The 24,997-nt window shown below is 35.6% G+C and overlaps 1 protein-coding gene across 3 annotated transcripts in view; it reads right to left on the bottom strand.

Annotated features, from left to right (window-relative positions):
• The window catches only part of DCN (decorin), a 42,433-nt gene extending 17,660 nt beyond the window's left edge, over nucleotides 1–24,773 (bottom strand). Inside the window, exons 1-3 of one of the 3 annotated variants that reach the window (XM_053585096.1) lie at nucleotides 24,285–24,773; nucleotides 20,142–20,382; nucleotides 5,193–5,305 (exon numbers count right to left, since the gene is read on the bottom strand). In XM_053585096.1, coding sequence (XP_053441071.1) covers nucleotides 5,193–5,305; nucleotides 20,142–20,349 — 321 coding nt within the window. In that variant the 5' untranslated portion in view covers nucleotides 20,350–20,382; nucleotides 24,285–24,773. Of the gene's footprint in view, nucleotides 1–5,192; nucleotides 5,306–20,141; nucleotides 20,383–21,138; nucleotides 21,476–24,284 lie in introns of those variants that run through there. The other 2 variants (XM_053585095.1, XM_053585097.1) reach the window with 2 other exon arrangements.
• Nucleotides 24,774–24,997: the final 224 nt, after the last annotated feature.

The raw sequence follows: 24,997 nt of genomic DNA, 5'->3' as shown, positions 1-24,997 counted from the left end.
CGGTGCCTGTGGCTCAGTCGGTAAGGCGCCAGCCCCATATACCGAGGGTGGTGGGTTCAAACCCAGCCCCGGCTGAACTGCAACCAAAAAATAGCCGGGCGTTGTGGCGGGCGCCTGTAGTCCCAGCTACACGGGAGGCTGAGGCAAGAGAATCGCTTAAGCCCAGGAGCTGGAGGTTGCTGTGAGCTGTGTGAGGCCACGGCACTCTACCAAGGGCCATAAAGTGAGACTCTGTCTCTACAAAAAAAAAAAAAGTATTGCCCAAATAACGCATTGTGTTGTGACACATTGCTTTTTTTTTTTTTTGTATTTCTTTGCCAGTTGAAAGGTTAAGAAAATTTTGTTTTCCTACTATGTATTATAGTTTTTGGAGGGAGGAGATTGCCTGATCACAAATACTTCTCATTTCATTAAATTTTAGTATAGTCTAATAATTACTATAGAGGATAAAGGTGTAGTCAATATGGCACAAAGAACATTAGTGTATTTTTCTTTTATTTTCTTCGTGTCTTTTTTACACACAAAGATTTTATGTAACAAGTATTTTAATTTTTTTATTTGATTTTTGTCTCTGAGTTCTCCTAAAATAGGAAATTACTTCTAATTCATTATTGTTATGCCTGTAGCTATTTTTGTACCACTTTATTCTGTTTCCATTACCTCTATGCCTCACAGAACTGCACTACTTTTATCATTTTAAGTCATCTTATTAATCACTCTTAAGGAACATAAAATAATTGTGTTAAGATCTAAGAAAGTTCCATTTTCAATTGTAGTTTACTTTTTGGCACATGTGAGAATGCAGAGGGACTAAAACAGAACTGAAATAATAAAACGATGGGAACCTTCAGTCTCAGAAATGCAAGAATATAGGCGTGAGCCACTGCGCCTATAATCCCAGCACTCTGGGAGCAAAGCAGGTGGATTGCATGAGCTCATGGTGGGAGACCAGCCTGAGCAAGAGCAAGACTCCATCTCTATAAATAGCCGGGCATTGTGGCAGGTGCTGTATTCCCAGCTGTTCGGGAGGCTGAGGAAAGAGACCACTTGCACCCAGGAGTCTGAGGTTGCTGTGAGCTATGACGCCATAGCACTGTACAGGGGGCAACAAAGTGAGACTCAGTCTCAAAAAAAAAAAAAAAAAAAAAAAAAGAAGGCGAGAATGTTCTCCAAAGGTAATACCTGGTTAATGAATCTAGGTACATCCTTGCATAGTTCACATTATTTGACAAAACTTCCTGTTAGGTAATATCATCTTTTAACTAATCTTCAAAGAGGCATTGGTTGTTTCATACAAAATCCAAGGAAATTCTAATGGTTATTACTGAAGTTCAAAAATCTTATGCGGGTTAAGGTCAATTGACATCAACTAACAAAAAGTCAGGGAATAGCCACAGCCTGAAGTGCAGAAACTGTGTCATTACGGAAAATCGCAGATGCTTAATGAAAAGTGGAAAGGAGATTCTCACCCACCCTCCGTGGGAAAGTATCTTAAAAGCTTGACATAATTAAACATAATAAACATGATCTGAAAAGTGTATTTTATGTTAAATGTTGAAACCTTTTATTTATTTATTTATTTTTTTTTTGAGGCAGAGTCTCACTCTGTCACCCTGGGTAGAGTGCCGCGGCATCATTCCTCACAGCAGCCTCAATCTCCTGGGCTCAGTCCATTCTCTTGTTTCAGCCTACAGAGCGGCTGGGACTACAGGTGCCCACCATAATGCCCAGCTAGTTCTCCTATTTTTAGTAGAGACAGAGTCTTGTTCTTGCTCAGGCTGGTTTTGACTCCTGAGCTCAAGCAATCCGCTGCCTCTGTCCCCCAGAGTGCTAGGATTGCAGGCGTGAGCCACAGTGCCTGGCCAGAACCTGACTTTTAATACCATATACATTTTTCTCCCTATGTGGAACTTGCACTCTACCAAGCGAGTATTGTCCTAGGCTGTTTGGGTGACCATCACCACTATAGGCAATTAATTATTAGTGCACTTGGTCAAGACACAATTCTCTGGAGTTTAGAATCTCAAGCTCTGACTCTTATGTGGTATGTGTCTATGAGCAAGTAACTTAACTGTTCTATGTCTTGTATATAGTAATTGCCAAACAAGTGTTTTGTTGTTATTCAGCCCGTGACAATTTTTGATTTTTATTAAAAATACACCCTTGCTTACTAGATTTATTAAGCTTCAATATTGAAGGTTAGCATTCAGTATTCACACTTCCTTTTCCATTATCTTATAGAGCAACTATGTTTTTCTACATGTATAACACTTCCCTCACGCAACATGGACTGTTCATGAGCCACAGAGTTGTAAATGAATATCATTATTGAAGAAAAAATAAATATGTTCCTGTAAATCCCTTCTATTTTAATACTTGCTAAATTTTCATTTCTTTCCTTCCTTCCCATTCAACTGTGGTTTTCCTAGGTGAAATTAAGATGTTTATTTTCATAATAACAAAGATAGACGTGATCATGAATTAAAGAGTAAGAGAAAAGTAGCTGTTTCAAATCTTTTGAAGGGGTGAAAGCTCTAATAAACTCTCTCTCTTCTTCCGACATATACTTTGAAGTAGAAAGAAAGGGATTGCCAAAAGGTAGTTTCCTAAAACCATACTTAGGAAGAAACTTGGGAAAATGAAGAACACATTATTGCAAATGCCAGATTTAATGGGAGCATCAAGGAACTCAATGTCTCAATGTCTCTCCTGTAAGGATATAAAAAGTTTGAAGGAAGTATTCAGATTATACTTAAATGTGCAAGAAGTTGAGATTGTAGCAAAAGCATTTCCCCCCCCTTAACCAAAATAGCTCTAGGGTAAACTTATACAAATAAAGCTTTTGGGGATATTTCAGTTCGCTGAAACTAATATTAACTTTTTATGATTTCATCATTAAACTTATTCCAGCTACAGTTTAAATAGTCACTGACAAACATTGTTTTCACCATCAATTTACTCGCAGTGGAAAATTAAGATGAAAGCAGGGAGCTGGTGAGTAGGGCTTGGAGCTAGTATCCTACCAGTATAGACAAACCCCTCAGGTCTAACATCAGGACCACACGTTCATGCTGCACCCTCCAGGGTTCTGGAGCCTGTTACCTTTTACTGTAGGCAGTCTTGCATTTTTATTTGTCTGTTGCTAATTTTCTTCTCCCTTGTTTCCTGCTTTTACTGGTGGCCCTCTTTTCTTCTCACTGCCTTTCAAATATCAAATAATCTTTTAAAATTCTTTTGACACATATTTTCTCAAAACCCTAACAAGTAATCTGATATATGATGATGTCTGATTTTTCTTTTGCATTGTGCCCTTGACATTTACAGCTTCTATCATATTTTTGTGTTTGTATTTTTTGGACACATCAATAAAGTGATGCGTTATATCTATTGATCATGGCATAAGACTACATGGTATTTTTTTAAACTGTAAAATCTTACAATCTTAGGGAAAAGAAATCTTTGCTTCCTTTAAAAACTATGGCATATTTTCTCTCAATGGATAAATGTTTCTTTTCTCTTCTTGGTTGTAAGATCTTTTGTATCTAAATCTTATCTTTACTATATTAGCTATGTAATATATTATGACAATATATTATGACAACTATTCTATTTTATAGTTGTCCCTTTTATATATTTATTATTCTAATATATTACAGCCAGATAATTTATTTTACATTTATATTTTACTATGTATTGCTTATTATTATTATATATTCACCTCAATTATTTTCTATAATAACAAAAGAAAATAAATGGATATGAAATGAGTTTACTAATTTTATGCTCTTATCCTTAAAACACAATAATCATTTCATTATATTGGGAATCCTTAAGAACATAATTATTTCATTATATTGTGAATTCTTAATCTCCACACGTATGTAACACATCACTTGGCAACCTTCCCCATTTTCTGAAAATTCCAATTCTTTAAATTTCATTCTTAATGTTGAACAAAAACCTGTTTCCCTCAACCATCTACTCACTAGGACAATTCTGCTATCTTGTAGCTGAAGCAAGTAAGTACTATTCCTCTCCAACATGGCCCTTCAAACATGTCACTAGTGACCTTTAATATTCAGTCTAAACATCACATCTCCATCAGCTGTGCCTCTAAGACAAGATTTCTAGATTCTTTATCCTTATGATCCTCTTCTCCTAAATGCTCTTTAATGACCTTCTTAAAATTCATACCAAGGATCAGACTCAACACTTCAAGGGTGGCCTACCAGAATGCAATACACAATGAGATTTTCATGGTATAGATTTTGAGCATTGAAGTCTGGATTCTTTATGCTAAATGTGCACTGATATTTTTAAAGGAGGCTGCATCACACTAGTTTCACAGATAGAAATTTATGCTAGATAACATGTTTTATACTGACCCTGGTGCACTACATGAACAGACCATGTATTTGGTCTTGCATTGGCAATGCTTAGCACTATTGGATTGAGTTGCTCACTGTATTCAGTCTTTGCCCTGTCTTGCCCTTCTTTGTATCCCGGGAGGCTGACCTGTGGGCATTGCATTAAACAAATGTCCTCATCTTCTGTCCTCCTCTAAGTGCAGCCATCAAAGACCCAAGTAGGAAACCCCTGACAGGGCCATTTCTTTCTTGATGAAATACTGACTGACCAACTCAACATTGAAATACGGGTGAGTGAAAGTCAAAATAAAAACACAATGAAGGTGCGGCATGCATAATTCTAAATGCAAAGCCAGCAATATGTATACGTATAAAATATGAGGATACCATCATATTTGCTGAATAAAATATAGATAATCATCCCTTTTTCTCTTAATACCAATCTTTGAGACTCTGGAAGGTCACTCACATTTTCTTAGAAAATGAATGAAAAAAATAAAGATATAAAATAACAATCCATTTTGTGTTTTTTTTCCACTAGTAAAGCATGATCTAATTGAGAAAATAAGTTTCATTCATGAAAACATGATAGAGGATTAAGATATAAAGAATTATTTATGAAGCAAATACTAAAGATATGGGAGGTATATGTAGGAAAACTGAGTCAGTTTGCTGCAGTGAATGAATATATTTTTCCTTCCCACTACACTAAAGAGAGAAGTTCAAAACTTCTGTGTTTAGTTATTGCCATATAGTACTTTTGGCTTTACCTAGGTTTTATTTTGAAAAATACTTTGAGATATATCTTATTGTGATTAACCTTACATGAAGGTTCTTCAGGTTCTTAAAGTCACCATCTTTGATTTCAGTTATTTTGTTGTTTTGCAGGTCCAGCAGGGTTGTGTCAGGGGGAAGATCCTTTGGCACTTTGTCCAGACCTAGCATAAAAGTAAAAGGAATATGTGATTAATAAAAAAAGAACACACAACTACAGTCATTAGTGTGTTTATCAAAAAACAAAGTCATGATGGTAGTTTTTCAGAAACTTATTTTTTTTTCATTATAAGCATTACATTAATTGTAGTTTATAATGTTTGCCTCATCTTTTCCAACCAGGTCAAGTGAATTTTTCTATTGAATTGTGAGCTGAACTTGACATTTTCCTCATGGAATTACTCTGTGCAAGAGTGGGAAATTTGTGTTTTGTTAGGATGTGGGTCAAATCTCTCAGTACCCACTATTTTTACCTCATTGTTCTTGTATTAAAATTGTGGTAGATGTGCACCATGGAATATTATGCAGCCTTAAAGAAAGATGGAGACTATACCTCTTTCATGTTTACATGGATGGAGCTGGAAAATATTATTCTTAGCAAAGTATCTCAAGAATGGAAGAAAAAGTACCAAATGTACTCAGCCCTAATATGAAACCCAACCTCAGTACAAGAATATGGGGGAAAGGGCAAGGGAGGGGAGGGGAGAGGGGAGGATGGGTAGAGGGAAGGTAATTGGTGGGTCCACACCTAGGGTGCATGTTAGAAGGGTACAGGTGAAACTTACTAAATGTAGAATATAAATGCCTGAACACAATAACTAAGAAAATGCCACGAAGGCTATGTTAACCAGTTTGATGAAAATATTTCAAACTGTATATAAAAGCAGCACATTGTACCTCATGATTGCATTATTGTACACAGCTATGATTTAATAAAAATAAATAAATAAATAAATAAATAAAAATAAAGCATTTTCTTTGGTAAGTGTTCAGCATGAATGTTTTGTAAATCTATACAGTTCTACGTATATATCCTTTCAACAGAGGAGAATTACTCTAGCCAAATCATCACTTATAAAAATCTTTTTTCTTTTTTTTTTTGAGACTGAGTCTCACTTTGTTGCCCTTGATAGAGTTCCGTGGAGTCACAGCTCACAGCAACCTCAAACTCTTGGGCTCAAGGGATCCTCTTGCCTCAGCCTCCCAAGTAGCTAGGACTATAGGCACCTGCCACAATGCCCGTTTTTTTTTGTTTGTTTGTTTATTTGTTTGTTTGTTTTAGAGACAGTGTCTCACTCTTGCTCAGTCTGGTCTTGAATTCCTGAGCTCAAGTGATCCTCCTACCTTGGCCTCCCAGAGTCCTAGGATTATAGGCATGAGTCACTGCGCCCAGCTTTATAAATATCTTTTTAATAAACCTAACACCATCACAGATATACACTTAAAATTACAATCGTATGAACATGTAACCAAGTTTTTGTGTCCAGAACTTGAAAATTTATACAGACTTTTGGAAGAATAGTCATTTCAGTTTTAATTGGAATGCTGAAAAAATATCAATTTTAGGTGACATCTTCTAACCAATAGATGAGTGGCTAATTAGTATAAAATAAAATAAATAAGGTAGTGTGACTTCTCTAAAAATAATAATGAAGTATTCCTTTTGGACTTTATATTTAGGTCTAACTAACTGAGTTACCGTTTTTAGCTTATAAATGTAAGCATGAGTAACCAAATGCTCCATGGTATTAAAAAATGTTTCCACAGTCATTCAACTAGAGGTTAGGATGAATTAATATTATTGAAAAGATATGTCATTTTTTAGGGGGGTGCCTGTGGCTCAAAGGAGTAGGGCACCGGCTCCATATGCCGGAGGTAGCAGGTTCAAGCCCAGCCCCGGCCAAAAACTGAAAAGATATGTCATTTTGAATAAATCATTATAAATGTTTATGGAGAAAATGTCACATGAGGCCTTTTGCCTTTCTCTCAACTTCTGGCATTATTCCAAATTGTTATAGGATAGTAAGTAAAACCTTGACATTTTATTAAATCAAGTTAATATAATAATGTATATACTTTAAGATTACATAACATAAACCCCTTTGGTAGAAGCAACCTCTCCATCATATCTGAAGTTTGAAGTACTGAAGATGATTTTCTTATTTATTCAACAAAACTAGGCACAATCTATTTATTAGATCCTGGGGATATAGCACAGACAAGACAGATACCACCTATGTCCTCATAGAAAATATAATTCAATCTACAGTTTTCAATTAAAAATAAAGCTAACTCAGAATATAATAACTGCTATATTGGGAAGATAACTTTTATATTTATAAACTATCATGGTAGACATATTTCAACTATCTTCACTTCCTCCATGAACATTACAGAAAACATATTGAAATCTCCTACTTCTGAGTTCTTTGCAAATTATTTTTTGTTCACAATATCCCTGCTCTGTTGATAGTGGGAACAAAAGTCTTGTTCCTAATTCAGTGACCAACTCTCTTTATCCTTTCAATATTAAAATGCAGGTGATTCTGAACTTATGGAAGTATATAACTCACAACTGAAACAGTTCCCATGGAAATAACAAGAATGAAGTGTTTCAGGGATTTATCCACCTTGTAGGAGGATAAATTTAATGACACCAAGCAGTTATAATCACTGTCATTTTTGGAAATGTCAATTTGCTAATTTCATGCAATAAGGAGTAGTAGATTTCTGTCAAATCTTTGATAATTAATGTTCTCTAACCAAGAAAAGACTCACTTCTTTTCATTTGAAATATAGCTACTATATTTTATCATTATTTTTTTAATTCTTTGTAAAATCTTAACTTCCTCTATGATTACTTTTCTGCATTGGTGAGCTTAAATTCTTGTGACTTTCTTAACATTTGGTCAATGTCAAGTGCAGATAAAAATTAAAATTATTAGGGAAAGAGTTGATGTGTCTTGATGGCTGCCATTTTGGTTGTCATTCTAAAGTTTCATAACAATGGGAAGTGCTTTAGATCAATAACATACAATTTATTCCTAAGGATTTAGAATAAAATATACCATCTTCAGCTTAGCACTTTTTGCAGTTTAGTTCTTAAACAGCCAGCCATTTTAATGATTAATCCTACAACCTGCTCTGAATTATCAATAAATTCATATCTATTTGGGAGATTTAACATATGAGTATTTTATTATTAATATTTTATCTAGTTTTATAATTTATTTTAAAATTTATTTTATTGATGTATTTATTTAGACACAAGATCTTGCTCTGTCATGCAGGCTGGAGTACAATGGCATGTTCATAGTTCACTGTAACCTCTAACTTCTGGGCTCAAGTAATCATCCTGCTTCAGCCTCCTGGATGGCTAGTATTACAGGTGCACACCACCATGCCCAACAACCTTTCTTTCTTTCTTTCTTTCTCTCTCTTTCTCTCTCTCTCTCTCTCTCTCTTTCTTTCTTTCTTTCTTTCTTTCGTGGAAATGTGTTCTTGATATGTTGCCAGGCTGATCTTGAACTCCTGGCCTCAAGTGATCCTCCCATCTCTGCCTCTCAAAGCATTGGTATTATAGACATAAGCCACTATGCCTGTCCAAAATATTTCAAATGTGTTATTTTATTTACCAGTGAGATAGATAGAGCAATATATAATTTCATTATTTTCAGAGGATTTTAGAAAATTTTTAATGACATGATTGAGCTCATCTATCAGAGGATGACAAAATGTGGGCCAAAACCAATCCTCCTGGCTTCCAAAATGATATTTTTATCTGGCTTACTTATCTGTATCCCCCAAAAGAACTGTTCTGACATCAGACACAGTAATGTGCTATACATTTAAGGGCTAGATAGGTATAAAGAGTGTGAAATACTGTACTCAAAGACAATCTTAGGCAGAGTAAAATGGGGAAATTACCCCAGTCATGACTTCTCTAGAATATTACAAGAGGAAGGACCCTTAACTATCAGGTAGTTCTGTGTTCCCAAATGCTGATCATGTAGATTCTATGATGAAGTTTTAACGTCTATATCAAAATAAGAATAAATAAAGGAATCTGATTAGTTTAATATAATCTCTCTGTCTCTCTCTCTACACACGCACCTACACACACACACACACACACACACACAAACTTCTGAGACTAGTTCCTGTCTCCACTTACTACTATTAAATATTCCTTATTTTAAAATTGATTATAATAGCATATGAAAAGTTGTTCTTAGTGTGTTAGGTGAGGTTTTGGCCTTAATAAGAAATTAATTTGCTCAGCATTCAACCAAGTTATATATCTCAGAAATCAGGGAACTTCTAAAGTATTACATCTAGTCTAATCTTCTCTTTTCACAGGTAAAGGGGATAAACAGTGTATCCAATGTGCCTCATGGCTAACATAGATCAAGAGTCAAATGGCCATAAGCTCTTCCTCAGAACTGTGCGGTGTGCCGCTTATGCACATGATCATTGTGCATATTTAAAAAGAAAATAACTAATTCACAACCGTCCCTTGAACACACTATGCTAATTCCTACTTACTCAATTTTGTTCATACAATGCATATTTTATGGTAAACTCATTCATTTCCTTCTACTTCCATTTCATCAATCCTTTAACATTCCCCACCTGTCCACCACCTGTATGGCACTTATCCCAACCCACCCAGATAACCAAGATCTCCTATCTCCAAACTCTTTTTATTTATTTATTTATTTTTTTGTAGAGACAGAGTCTCACTTTACTGCCCTTGGTAGAGTGCCATGATGTCACACGGCTCACAGCAACCTCCAGCTCTTGGACTTAGGTGATTCTCTTGCCTCAGCCTCCCAAGCAGCTGGGACCACAGGCACCCGCCACAATGCCCGGCTATTTTTTTGTTGTTGCAGTTTGGCTGGGGCTGGGTTTGAACCCGCTACCCACGGTATACAGGGCTGGCACCCTGGTCACTGAGCCACCGGCGCCACCCTACCTCCAAACTCTTCTTAACTAATAACTCACAAGTTTGTGCTAGCTATCCTCCTCTCTATTTCAGGGTCTATTTTTTCTGTAATTTCTGGTAAGCAAGTCAAATGACGGTTTTTCCTTGGACCTTTGTTCTGGATGTTCTGCACATAGAAGGTGACTTTCTGGTTAATTTTAAATTCATTCTGCCTGGCTGACCCATGGTGGAAAGTTGCTGAGCGTTGCTTTGAGGTCTTCTCTGCCATCTTTTGTTGTAACCATCTCTCTACATCCTGCTATCAATGGTGGTTCTCGTTTTTCCTCAGTAGGATTGGGATACAACTGGCTGTAGTGATCATGATTTTCTTTTTCAGTCTCTTTTAGGGAGTAACATTTTATAAATGGACGACAATATCAAACATGTCATTTCCACTATAACCACCTGAAAATCCCTCTCACTTTTCAACGTCAAGAAATTATTGTGGCAGCTCCTGGAGCTCAGTGATTACGGCACTGGCCACATACACTGAAGCTGGTGGGTTCGAACCCAGCCCAGGCCAGCTAAAACAACAATGACAACTGCAACAACAACAACAACAACAAAATAGCTAGGCATTGTGGCAGGTGCCTGTAGTCCCAGATGCTTTGGAGGCTGAGGCAAAAGTATCAGTTGAGCCCAAGAGTTTGAGGTTGCTGTGAGCTGTGATGCCACAGCACTCTACCCAGGGCAAAAGCTTGAGACTCTGTCTCAAAAAATTAAAAAAATAAATAAATAAAAATAAATTATGGTTATTTTGGAATGTGACCTAGTTTTTATAATTATTTTTATTCGAGAGTTTTATTTTTCATAGAGATATGCTCATATGTATATTATTAGATAAATTATTATGATAAGTAGAATTTACTTCATAATAATATGAAAGGAGGAACTGGGTGGGGATACATAGAAATTTTAGCATTTGTTGATACTGGATGAAACTCTGGCATGGAGACACAAGGGTCTTACTGTTTATTGCAGCTCAATTTACTATTGCCAAAATGTGGAAACAGCCTAAATTGCCCACCAACTCAAGAATGGATTAAGAAGCTGTGTTATTTGTATACTGTGTGAAGATGGAGACTTCACATCCTTTGTATTAACCTGGATGGATGTGGAACACATTATTCTTAGTAAAGTATCGCAAGAATGGAGAAACAAGAATCCTATGTACTCCATTCTGATATGAGGACAATTAAGGTCCGAGTACACAGTGGGGGCTGGGGGACAGGAGAGCAGAGAAAGGGAAGGAGGGAGGGCGTGGGGGGTTGGTCAAGGGATAGGGTTCACCTTTTGGGGGCAGGACACAAATATAAGAAGGTCCTTAACTAACAAAAGCCATCAGTGTAACCTGCTTCTGTGTATCCTCAGTGAATCCCTAACGATCCAACAATAATAAAAAAAAAAAGATTCCATAATGAGACTGTTGTTTGAATTTCAATTCTGGTTCCTCTTCTTAATTGCTAAGATCATCAGATGTGTTGTTTAAGCTCTCTGTGCCTCAGTGTCCCTACATCTTTTACAGAATTTGCTGAAAATTCAATAAACTATACTACAAAATAATCTTCTACCACAGTGCATAGCAGGGTCTTAATTACCACTGCCCACAACTATCAATAGGCAAAAAAAAGAAGGTGCAGCTCTAATTATCTTGATGATTTTTAGTCTTTATGTGTTTTTTTTCCTATACAATTATAATGTATATTATCTTAGAGGTTGAAATTTGTTTTGCGAGTATGTCAAATACAGGTTTTCCATCTAAAGGTCTTGACACCAGGTTGCTTTTTCTTGTCAGTCTCTTCCTGGTCTTGCTGCATTATTCACTGTTCTCAGGAAGTCTGAGGTCTTTGGAGAGCTTGTCTACCAACCTCTTTTCTGCCTTTGGATAGGAAGCCTTCAGTTTCATAAAAACATGTTCCCCATCGAGTAATTAGACCCCTTAAAAACTGTTCCCAGTCAATTTAATCCTGCTTTAATGGTGGCTAATGCTACACACTTTTGCAAATCTATAAAATACCAGCCTTTGTTTATACATCTTTAGAAGCCAAATTACCTGGGTTAAAATCAGCACAGGCACTAAGTAGAGATGGCTGGAATGTATCAGTTGGCCTCCCCTGGTCTCTAGCTCCTCATCTGCAAATACTGAGCTTCAGGTAAATTGAGGTAAAAATACAATAGAGCTAAGGATGACTAAAAATTATTTATTTGAACTAAAATTAATGTGAGGAGTATAAATTAAGTAGTATTCTGTGGAAAAAGCTATTCTACCTTAATTTTTTTAACTTTTAATTAAACAAACCCTACCTTTAATCTTATATTATATTATTGCATTAATGATGTATAATTTTTAACTAAATAATGCGTATGTATACTGATGAATTTTATGGTTATTCAGAAAATTGCATGCAAAATAAGATACTAAGCATTTTAAATGAGGTATCAATTGGCCAAGCAAAATTTGCTTCAAACGATGTTCTATAACAGTAACTATGTCATGAGGATACGACTTAATGCCTTTCTCACAATCTCAAGTTGAAGATTTAAGTATCTATGAAATTCACTTGTAAATTAATGTACATACAATGTATTTAACCTCTCAAGTAGTTTTTAATTGTTAAATAGTGACATTCATGGGGGGCATGCAATGTCTGTAGACATTTTTCATGTATTACATAATTTTTGCTTATATATATTCGAAAGCTGTATCTAAATCTATAAAATTATACTTGCACATATACTTGAAAGGTATCTAAACCTATACATGTAGATAATTATATTTTCTAAAAATAGCAGTAATTAAAATTTTGATTCTACATGCTCTTCTATAATAGGAACTTATCCCAATCCCATTAAGAGGTGAAATCTGATTCTCCTCCATTCCCATGAATTTGGGATGGCCTTATGATGTCTCTAGGAACCAGAAGGCTATACTGGAAGTGAAACATTATGGCATTTGAAGCTGGGTCAGAAAAGGCTGCACAGCTGCTCCCCAGTTCTTCTGAGATGTTTGCTTTTGGACAGCCAAGGGCCATAGACAAAATATATCTGCATTGAGCCCACCATGTAAGAGGCCACCTGAAGACTCCAGATGACAGAACAGCTGAGCTCGCAGGCAATAGCAACACCACCTGTCAGTAATGACATTGAACTGTCTCGGGTGTCTAGCCCAGGATAACCTTCCCGTGTCTGTGCTCGTAGCTAACATTTGATTGTAAATGCATGACAGATTTCAAATGAGAACAGCCCTCCTGAGCCCTTCTCACATTTCTTGTACTTAAAAGAGGGAATGTTCTATTTCTGAATAAAATAGAAGATTCATTAATTCATGAATTAATGAATTCATAAATGAGTACAATAAAACTATTTTTTTAAGCTACCATGTTTTGGGGGCAATATTTATTGAGCAGTGGTAACAGGAACAAAGTGGTTTCTTAAATTTCATTTTTTTTTCTTTTCTTTTTTTTTTTTGAGACAGAATCTCACTATGTCACCCTTGGTAGAGTGCCATGACGTCACAACTCACAGCAACCTCAAATTCTTGGGCTTAAGAGATTCCCTTGCCTCAGCCTCCCAAGTAGCTTCCTAAATTTATTTTTCAATGAGCATCCTTTAGTATAAATTTCCATTAAATTTACCATTGAAAGAAGATAAAGTGAAGCAGCTCTATCTTCTTTAAAATATAGTCAGTAAAGTAAATAAGACTTTACTTAAGACTTTACCATAACATCATTTTTATATAAAAGCTAGTAGAAAATGCACCTTTTTTTCTTCTTCTTCCTTTGGTTGTCTCAGTGATGAAGAGCATTGTTCTGTTTGCAAATGTCATCAATCTGGTAAACAGGCTGAACGAAGGCCAAGTCATCCTAAAACATTGTGGGGGTTTTTTCCTGCCATGTGGCAGGAGTCCAAACTCCAAGATTTATTGTTACTAATTTCCAACAATATTTTTTTATATAATTCCATCTTCAACTTCATAATTAGGATAATAGTGATACATTTCAGTTTTTGGCAAAACATAATATTTAGGAGACCCAGCCCCACTAAAAATCCTTTCTGCTTGAGGCAGACATATTTCCCCCTCTCTCCTAAAAATGGCAATTTTGTTGTGGTGTCAGTTAGGCAAGCTACAGAAATAGAAGACTCATCCTTTTAATTGCATTATCTTTCCAAACAAACTCAAAGGGATGTTTAAGCTTCCTGGTTTCATGGGCATCCTCAAGGGAAAAAGAAAAGGGAAGGAGAAACTAGACCACAACTCCATGACCTCTATTTCCTCGTTGGCTATGTTCTCTCCTGTTCCAGCTTGGTGGAGTCAAAAATATTGTCAAATATTCATCCAGGTACTCATCCAAGCACAAAGCATTTATTGATGTTTAAGAGCCTGCCAAGTATAAGGCACTTGACTGGCCAGAAAATGTACAAAGATAAATTATAACCACCCCTCCCTTCTGGTGAGGAGAGAGGTAAATGTATAGACAAGTGGTTAAAGATACTGAACCATATTGAAGTATATTGAATTAGATATGTATGCGTATATAATTTATTATTATAGAATAATCAAGGAAAATGTAGATTATATAAAAGTACAGAAATACACAGGTTGTAGAAGTCATTGCAAACCATTCTTCAGACTAAGTCAAGGGTAACTGAGTTTTGAATATAGCATAGTTGCTAGAGGGCTTTCTTCTTTTATTAAGGATGGATTGCAAACTGGTTAACTTTTGTTATGTTTCTTTTCAAGAAAATGTATAGACGTCTGGTACTCTTTTTTGAAGGAGAAAACTTAAGATTAGAGTGTCTCATGATTTTCCTCTATTTACCCAGGGAATTGATACACGTATTCCAGCTAATATGCTCCCACCATGTTCCCCTGGAGCCAGGGGTGTCCTTCTAAGGAGAATGAATCACAGCTGCAGTCTTTAAAAAAGCCTTAATCCTACACAGCTGCCTCTCATGCTTTCCTGGGGCAGAGAAGGAAACCAGGGATATGTCAGTTCTCAGTCAGGTCAGACAGAGAGATGCCACCCTTGGCCTTTTCTGACTCCTTTCTTCCTCCTGCCTATCTTTAACCCATCGAGGTAGGAGCCTTGATTATTTGGGTCACATCTGCATATTACTCTTTTCTTTGTTGTTGTTATTTATTTATTTATTTATTTGCAGTTCTTGGCCGGGGCTGGGTTTGAACTTCCCACCTCCGGCATATGGGGCCAGTGCCCCACTCCTTTGAGCTACAGGTGCTGCCCTTGTTTTATTCAAAAATTGAGAACCGAGAGTCAGCCATACTCCACTCCTACCTAAAGCCAATTTAGTAGCCCATTGGGCCTGTTCTGTGCACAGTCTCTTTTCTGTGCTGTGTTTTGGTGCATCTGAAACTGAATGAGGGACGCCCCATTCTTTGCATCTCTGCTACAGAGCCAGAGATAAACTGGAAGACAACTGAGCTTCTAGATTCACAAAAAAGTGCTGGTTTGGTTTTCTGGGTTGATTTTATAGAAGAAGTCTAAACATTCATTTACCACATGTATAAGGCCTCCTTCTGGAAAATGAGTTTTCCCATCCAAGCAGCAGACTGTGGTATAATATGTCCAAATGATAACCACTGGTGCAATTTTCACTAGTTGAAACATCACAATTAATAAAGAAGAAACTATCTTTGTGCAAGTTAACAGATTATGCTTTTTCCTGATTTTTTTAAAATTAAAATATTCTTTGCATTATAAGATACAACTTAGGAGCCTGTGGTTATTTGTAATATTTTTACATGGCAAAATTAAACATGGTCCATCTTCTGGCACCATTTCTAGAAGGCTAAGCATATGGGCTGTGAATTGTTTATCATTACAAAATAGTCAAATGCTTCATAGTCATTGACTCAATCAAATCAATTTTCTTAAAAGCAATCTTCTTTTGGAGAGCACTGAATCACTTGATAATTGTACAATTTTTTGTTTCTTGTGTCTTTACACTTCAAAATGGTATAACTCTTTCTAAAGGGAAGGGAAGAGAAGATATTATCTTTTATCCAGCTTGGAAAGCCATATACTTGATAGAAACTCTCAATTTCAATTTGAAACTAAAATGAAATGTCAGAGGTGGCCTTATGTTGTTAGCCAGTTTGCTCTGAAATGGAAAATGGAACATAACAGTTACTATGATAAACATTTTTGCCTGTATTTTCTGTTGTTACCCAGTCAAATAAGATGTATTCACATTTATCAAGTGGGTAAACAAGGTTTGGAAAGTTGCAAAGGTACAGCTACTAACTGGCAAAGCAGAATTTGAATCCAGAGGTACTTAACTGTATGACCTAAGTTTTTCCACTATGGAATAATTTTAAGAGGTATTTCAATTCTTTTGAAATTTTCAACAATTACAAATAAATACATCAATAATTATTACTTAAATTTTGGATAAATGGTTAAAAGACAATACTTAATGCTTATTCATCCTATCAGGGTTGATTTACATTTAGGCAGTGAGATGAAAGTCATTACCAAATTATGCTACTTGGTGACACTTGATCCAAAGATGAGTGGCTGAGCCAAAGAGAAAGGAAAACTGCCTTCCTTCAAGATACCAAGAACATAAAACATAGCGTCCAACAAACATCAATATTGGGACATTGTAAAAAGATTTGACAAGAATGAGTTACAATGTGGGTTTATTATTTCAAAGTAGCCCATAGATTTCTGAATTTGCTAATCCTATATTTATATTAAATATTTTTATTTTCACAAATGTTATGAGTAAATTGTTTAATATCTTAGAAGGATAGATAAAGAAAGAAGATAAGGCCTCATAAAATTCTGGCTTCAATTACAAGCTCAATTGTAATACATTCAACAAAACAATTTGGCCAATATTATGGAGAATTTATGTTTCATTTCCCAAGACCCCCATAGAAAATCCCATTTCAATACTACTCTGATAAATTAGAGTGAGAGACTAAAAAAGTCTGTTATATTCCAGAAGTCCTCAAATTTTCCCACACAGTGATTACTTCATTTTAATTTCACAGGTCTTACTTCTTAGTTTTGAAAGAAATGTTAAAAATTTTGATGTTTTTAACTTGGCTAAAACTATTTTTAAAATGAACAAAATAGTCGCACATTTTAATTTTAAAACCCTTTGTTTACAGTAAATGTTGTTCAGATAGTATGATGACAAAGAAGTATTGTCCTTCAACACTGTAGCTCCTGTCTGCGCATTAAAACCTCTGGCAAGGATAGATCTAAAGACACTATAGGATACAGATAAGCACCACTAATGGCCATCACAAGAGCATTGCAGTTTTTTCTTTATGATAACAATTTGAGCTTCATGCTCAGATCACTAGAGGACATAAAACAAATAATAAATACATATCCTATGGTATGGAAGGTTTGAAGTTGCCCATTTCTCCTTCCTGGCTTCCTTTTTACTCTTCTTCATCTTTTACTTAACATAATCGTTATATAATCAAAGCAGGCATGGTGTTGCTCCTATGAGCCAGGTACCTTACACATACAATGAAATCTCAGTGACTGATATTTCTAGAGATGAAGATGACAAGGCTTTCAGTAGTTTGCCAAGACCATAAAGTAAGCAAGAGTTAAACAGTAGCTGAAAGGATGAATGGAGTCAGTTTTCTTTAAAGGAAAGTTGATTTCTCTCCCTTTTAAGAAATGCATGTTATGTCTTAGAAACAATGATTAAAGTGCTCACAGTGTATCTAAATATGCATCTGTGAACCAATAAAGATTAAAAGTGCCTTGGCTGAGCCCATTGCTCATAGGAACTTACTCTCTTGGTTAAATGTAGTTTCTAAAAAGAAATCATTATTACAGTCTTAACTATAACTACTTGCTAATATATAAGAGTCAGTAAACCTAGGTGTAATAAAGAAATGACATACACTTTGGGCTGTTAGAAAAAAAACAGCATATATAGAAAATAATCTCACCTAAAAACAAAAAAATAAAATAAATAAAAACATAACTGCATCATAATACAGCACATAATACCAAGCTCATAATCTCAATGTTTCCTATGACTACATTTTTTTTTTTTTTAGTTGTGAGCAATAGTTTTGCACCTTTTACATGAAAGGGAATTATAAAACTAGCCCAGTGCTCTCATCTGGATCAAACTTTATGAACTATTTTTTCATAGAAGCAAATGGAAACTCTATTTATGAAAAAGCAAAATTCCAGTAACGACTAGCCAACTCCTTCCTTCTTAAAAATACCAACGTTTCATTTTTGATAATTTATATAGCCAAAGTAATAATATATCATTTCAACTGCATTCTCAGAGGAGAAGTGAAATTTAATTCTCATCACATTTCTTGGGAACTTGGCCATTTTAATAACTTCAGAAAAGTTTACCCCAGTATGTCCATCAAATGATGATGTCTTTGCTCTAATTTTTTTCAATCCCATTATTTTCCTACTGAGACAATAAAGAAGGCCATCTTTAGATGCTTATGAAAGTTTCTAAGAATTTGATGGCAACCCAATCTCCCCTATAGCAAATACATAGTTCAAAAAAGAATAGTCACCACAACTGGAATGTAAGACCCATAAGGACAGGGCCTTGCCTAGCCCTTTCTCCCAAAGGCCTAGAATGGAACTGACCCATAATGGGATCTCAGTATATTTGCTGAACAAGTGAATAAATTAAGCTATTGGAACTGACTTACAGTCTCTCAAATGTCTTTATATATACTTTTTATTGAGGTTTTAAATGGCTACACAATACATTTCAGCATTGAAGAAGTTTGCTTTCAGTTGTTAATAATGAATATTTTTATGGTTTTCTGGAGTACTGAATGTAGTTAATTCCATTTGCAGAAGTTAGTGACATTTTTTCCCCTACAAAACACTGCTAGAAAGCATGTTCTGAGTAAATACAGGGCTTCTGAAAGACATGCCTGACTATGCAATGGAATTTCTTCCATAAGAAGATACACCGTGGCATATTCATCCTCTAAGGATTTTTTTTTCTTTTCAATAAGAAAATATACTAAAGAGAAAAGAGGAATGTGAATCAGCTGTTGTGTAAACTAAGTTAATTACCCTTTGGCCTATCCTCTGGGGCCTCAAACTTTCTGGAGATTTATCTTCTAAGTATGTTGCTCTTGGAATTTCCAGGCCCTCTTTTCTTAAAGATGATAAAGCAAACCATCTTTGGAGTGTTAGACTAGAGATATATGCTGCAAGATTATACTGAATACTTAAACCATATAAGTTATAAATATTTCCTTAGTTATAAGTATTTCCTTTGAAACTTTCTAAAGAATATAAACAGCTGGATTTACAAAATGCCAAAGGGAAAAAAGCAAAACGAACATCCAGAGATTAAGGGAGTATTTTGGTACTCAAAAGATAAGTTGTTGCTGTCAAATTTTACTTGCTTTGCTTTGGATAGCTGCATACTTTACAATTTAGTCATGTTAAAATCTGTTATCTGGACTAAGTCAAGAGTAAAGAGATTGTCCAGGTTATTGTCTAAGATTTTATAAAATCGAATCATAGAACATAAAAAAGACATAATTAAAAAAATTATTTTGTAGAAAGAGGGCTATAAAGCTTAGAAATATTTATGTAAATGATTTGTCCAAGATTTCAAAATGTTGAAGGCCTGATGAGATAGAGAGAAGAGAGGAAGAAAGAGAGAGAAGGAAGAGAGAGAGAGAGGAAAGCAAGCAAGCATGAGAGAGAGGAGAGGAGAGGAGAGGGGAGGGAAGGGGAGGGGAGGGGAAAAGAACAGAGGAGAGGAGAAGAGAGGAGAGGGGAGGGGACGAGGGGAGGGGAGGGGAAGAGAGGAGAGGAGAGGAGAGGAGGAAAGAAAGTCTTCTGATTTCCAAGCTACTTCTCTATCCTTTTCTGCTCCCTTGGCTGCCCATTAGGTGGCACTGTCTCTCACATTTGGAATTGCAGAGATTAAAACTGAAAATAAAATGGTAAACTCTCAAAGACGCCATTCCTATAAATTAAACAAACAAGGTAGGTGAAGAAAACCTGCATCCCACTCACCCAAATCAGAACACTGGACAACTCGGAGATGGCATTGGCAGCGGAAGGGACATACTGGTCCCAGGGGCTCCTCAAAATCAGAAGTGGGATCTACTGGACCTATCCCAGAAGCCTCATCTTCTAGCATAAAGTCAAATAAGCCTCTCTGTTGAAAGGGTCCGGCCCAAGAAACTTGTGCAAGTAGGAGGAAGATGATAGTGGCCTTCATGATTTATCTCATGTATTTTCACAACCGGGGTACCTAGGAAACAAACAAAGAGCTTAGCAAAAGTACCATTGCCTAGTGGGTGTGTTATTACTTCTTTAATGCCCCACAGTGGGCATTAGAGTGAGCACAGAGAAAAGAGACAAAAAGAACATTTCAGTTACTATTAGGAAGCAGAGCATTAAAAATGTATTTGAAAGATGATAAGGTAAATTCCAGCATCATCTGCACAGTTATTTACTTACCAAGATAATTTAGAATATTGTTTACATCTGCTTAAGTTTTGTGTCTGAATTAAGATGATAGATTATATATTCAAACCAGTTGCAAAATTGTCATGATTATAAATCATGTTGGACTTCTGAATGCTCACTTAACACATGCCGGACCACCGTCAAATAAAAGTTTGTCTATTGATGAGAAATCTCCAACTCCTGCTTCGGAAACATTTCCGGAAGCTAATACCGTCTCTCTGTGCTACTGCATTTATCTTGGTCCAGACCTCTCTTACCACTCCCTGAACCATAGTCAGGGCTTCTAACTCATCTTTTCCTTGAATACTTCCTCTATTCCAGGCTCTTTTCCACACTGCTGCCTGAGTCATTCTTCTAAAAGTTAAATTTTATCTTACTCATTTCTACTGTACACCACCTGTTGACTTTCCATGGCTTGCCAATAATGTTCACGTTCTCTGTGCTGTACATAAGAGCACTCTTAATTTGGTGGTAGTGATATTTCTAGCCCCAGTTGTCCCATTTCCCCTCCCCTGCCTCAGCCCTCAGAGCTACTTGCCATTTAGGTGACCGACCTTGTAGGAGAGCTCTGAAGAAGAAATGAGATGCTGGGCTTGCCTTCTGTGTCCCCTGGCTCATCCAGGCCACTTGCAGCTTCCTTCCTCTTCTCTGCTCCCAAACCTCGTTGCTCTTACCTCTTTTAAAGAACTTATCACATAATATTGCAATTTGTTTTGCGTGCCTGGTCTATCCCCCCACAAGACGATGTGCTCCTCCAGGGCGTGTCTTATTATTCCTTGTTCTGTACCCGAGCCTTGCACAATATTTTGCACGATAATGACTCAATGGACCATCATTTTATTAACAATGCAGTTTCTTCAGTTTGTTTCATGCAACCAATCTGTCTGATTTTTAAGAATTCAAAAATTATCTTTTATTTTTTTCAAATTTCTGGTATAAGAAAGTTATCGAATGGAAAACCCTAACTTGGTATCATAAGTAAGGTTCACTTTAAGAAATAAATCTATTGTCTCATTCCTCAAACTGATTATTTTCAATAAGCTAAGAAAAATAAATGGAAATCTCTAATAGCTTTTTATTTGATTTATATGTTATCTGGTTTTACCAACATGGCATTTGGTAAAAAACAAACACAAAGAACAGTTTTTTGACAAATCTATACAATTTTATCCATTCATTCAATAAGCACTTACAGACAATCATCTATGGTGTTAAATGAACTTTCTGAATAACAATCATACTTGATTGTACAGAAAAATAGTAATAATACTTTTAATGTGAAAAACTTTCAAATTCCTTTGAAATTATTCTAAGTATTCCCAAAACATATTGCAGATATTATAATCAGTTTTGTTTCCTCTACCTTGCAAGTAGTAAAGCTGTACATTCATAAACAGCATTCAAGGGTTGTTAGGAGTCATTATCTAATTGTAGCATAATCAAAAAAAATAATAATAAAAAGAAATTTTGTATTCCTTAACTCTAAAACTAATGTATTTTCTGGACGTTTCTGCCTAGATTCACTGGAGAGTAAACAAATGTTCTTGCAATTTCTTACACTTTTGTTCTTAGTTCATATTTACCACGGAAGTTTCTCTAAGGTAGCACACATACAATGCAGGCTTGTGGCTTTTATTTTTAAAAAGTACCTTGAAGATTATGATTGACACTGCCACTTTAAGTTCAACATCAAGTTTTGTCCAGGAGCCCCCTCCCACCTCGTTGCTGACTTTCCCTTTAAGAGGAAACTATTGTTTTGGCAGCCTGTTCACTTGGATTGCAGCTAAGGGAGTGGTTTTCTATCTGTTTCACATTAAAATTCAATGTTTACGGTTTACCACAAGCTTGCTAACCTTGCATATTTAATGTCTTACAATTTTAGAAGAAAAATGAAACAAACTAATTGCAGATTTAATAAATAGCAAAGGGAGTTAATGCAGATGTCTCTCTGTAATCTTTTCTCCAGAGCAGAAAATGCCTGGTTATTTCACTAACAACCCTGAAAAAGAAATGTTGAGCATTAGCTCAGAGGAATAGTATCATCCTTTGTATTTGTGCCCTCTTAAAATGGTGCAAATTCTCCACATATTATTCTTTTTTTGATTGGAACAGAATATAGACAGGCAGCTTATAGCTTTAGTTACTTTTCACTTGTTTGTGTGTGTGTGTGTGTGTGCGCGCATTTTAACCCAGAATGCCCTAAGAAAGAATATTAGCACATCAAAAAAAGTGTATGTAAATGTCTCTGTGAAATAACTTCTTTTAAATTGGTGTCATGATATTTAAAGACCCAGAATCTTAAAGCTCTAGCATCTTAAAGACCCAGAATTTTAAAACAGTTAATACTGTGTATGAGGCATTGATACTGATCATTTTTAAATCGTTCCCTTTCTTCCTTACTAAATCAGAAATATGAACAGCAAGAAGCAGTTGCCCATGTAGAAACCAAAGGGACTGTTATTCAGATGATGCACTTTTAAAATTTTACTGAAACTCTTGTAAGTAGTCTCAAAACATGTAACACTTTCCAGGATATTAATTGCTAGTGTAATATCACTACCTCATTAAACCATTTGTCATAGTTTATAGTTTGTTTTTTTTTTTCAAAAATAATACTTTCTAGCCCCTGAAAGTATTTTAGCCCATTAAGTGAATTAAACCATTCCGATCAACATTTGTATAAAATATCACTTAAGCCTTTGGTTTGACTTTTAAAGTCAAAATTTAACCCTCAGGAGATAAGTAAAGTTATAAATCCAAAGCAAAATTAAAATCCCGTAGCACTAGATGAATTAAAAACTTCAATAATAGTAGAAATTAAAAAGTCAACAATAAAAGTGGCATTTGTCTATAAACAAGGGCTACTATAGAAGATATCTGGCTCCTTTTTGATTTAAAAAAAAAAAAACAGCAAGAGGGAAAAAAAAATAGAAGCCACAGGAATTTATATCCCTGGGCATCCACTTAACCAGTGGTCATTGTGTTACTCTGTTTTAAAACTAGAAAATTAACCCACACCCTCATTTTATAGTGAATGTATCGTATAATAAAATTTCATTTGTATTGAAGTGACAGAGACACTTCTTTACATTTAAGGAATTACACAGTTGTAAGACTATCCCAGGTCTTAAACAGCATAAATATTATGAAAGTTCATTTCCACCTCTCTGGAGATATTTCCCATTCATTTCAGGATTTATAAAAATACACATTAGATCTGTAGAACTAATCACCAAAGTTCACTTCTCTGGGGTTTTAAAAGTTCTTAAAATAGTCAAGAATTCAGGAGGGGAACAAATCCTGAAGTGCATAGCACAGCTACACACAGTATGCTAGCTTTAAATACTTTTCTGTTAACACTTCCCAAAGAGATAAACATTTCATTAATAAAAATACAAAAACATCAATACATAGCCACCGTGTTAAGTTACAGTTGTTCTTTTTTAATAATCCTCTTTGCAAGAACAGAAGAGAAAGAAAGCAATGCAATCATTTTACAAAACACTGAACTTCTGTTTTCAAGAAAGACTTCTTTAAAATAAATGTTGCATAAAGGTTACTCAAAGTTTAGCATGATTTTTTTTTTCTTTTCTTTTGCTCGCCAAATCATTCCTTTTGCTCTCAATTTGACCAAAGTTTTTATTAGTCTGTAGCAGAGTTCAGGACAATTATTGAAAACCATACCTTTTAATCCAGGGATTTGCCACAGGAGCCCTCAAAGCTGAGATGTAATTACACTAAATATTCAGCCCAGGCAAAAGAGTTTGCAGGTGTGGAAAGGAGGAGGGGGTAGGTGCTGCTCTGTGACTGTCACTAGGTTGAAAACCTCCTGCTTCTACTCCATAGCACGGTTAAAAAGTAAGGTTTCCCTCAATGAACACAGTCCGGCTGACACCCACATTAGATCATATGGTAATGATATGTCTCTTGTATTGGAGCCAGAAACTTTATCGGCCTGTTTTTTTTTTTTTTTTTTTTTCCTCTCCCCATTTGCTTTATTCCTTTTTCATCTGCTTAAGATTCTAAACTGCTTATGTAGTACAGTGTAGCAATTTGACTCGAAATTTGTCTTATTGCCGATTCATTTCTCTAAAATATTGTAACTAAAGGGTTTGTTTCCCCACCCCCCACCCCATTCCACTCTTCACCCTTTGCAGCCTTGGTTTATAAGTAACATTTATTATACTTCCAAAACGGCAATTTTTCTTGCTTTCTGGATATGTATCTCCAGAAACATTGAAATTAATCTTGTAGTTGTTTTAAATGTGGTCTACAAAAATAAGTGAGTAGCCTTATGTTTAAATGCTCATTCAGACTCTTGCCTAGGAATCTTTGTGCAAATTCAAATACTGTGCCATGGAGTTTTTCTCATAGGTTTCGAACATATTTCTGAAGTA

The sequence above is a fragment of the Nycticebus coucang genome, chromosome 3, assembly GCF_027406575.1.
Source record: "Nycticebus coucang isolate mNycCou1 chromosome 3, mNycCou1.pri, whole genome shotgun sequence".
In the NCBI taxonomy this organism is placed as follows: Eukaryota; Metazoa; Chordata; class Mammalia; order Primates; family Lorisidae; genus Nycticebus; species Nycticebus coucang.
This window is presented reverse-complemented; position numbering and strand designations above follow the sequence as displayed.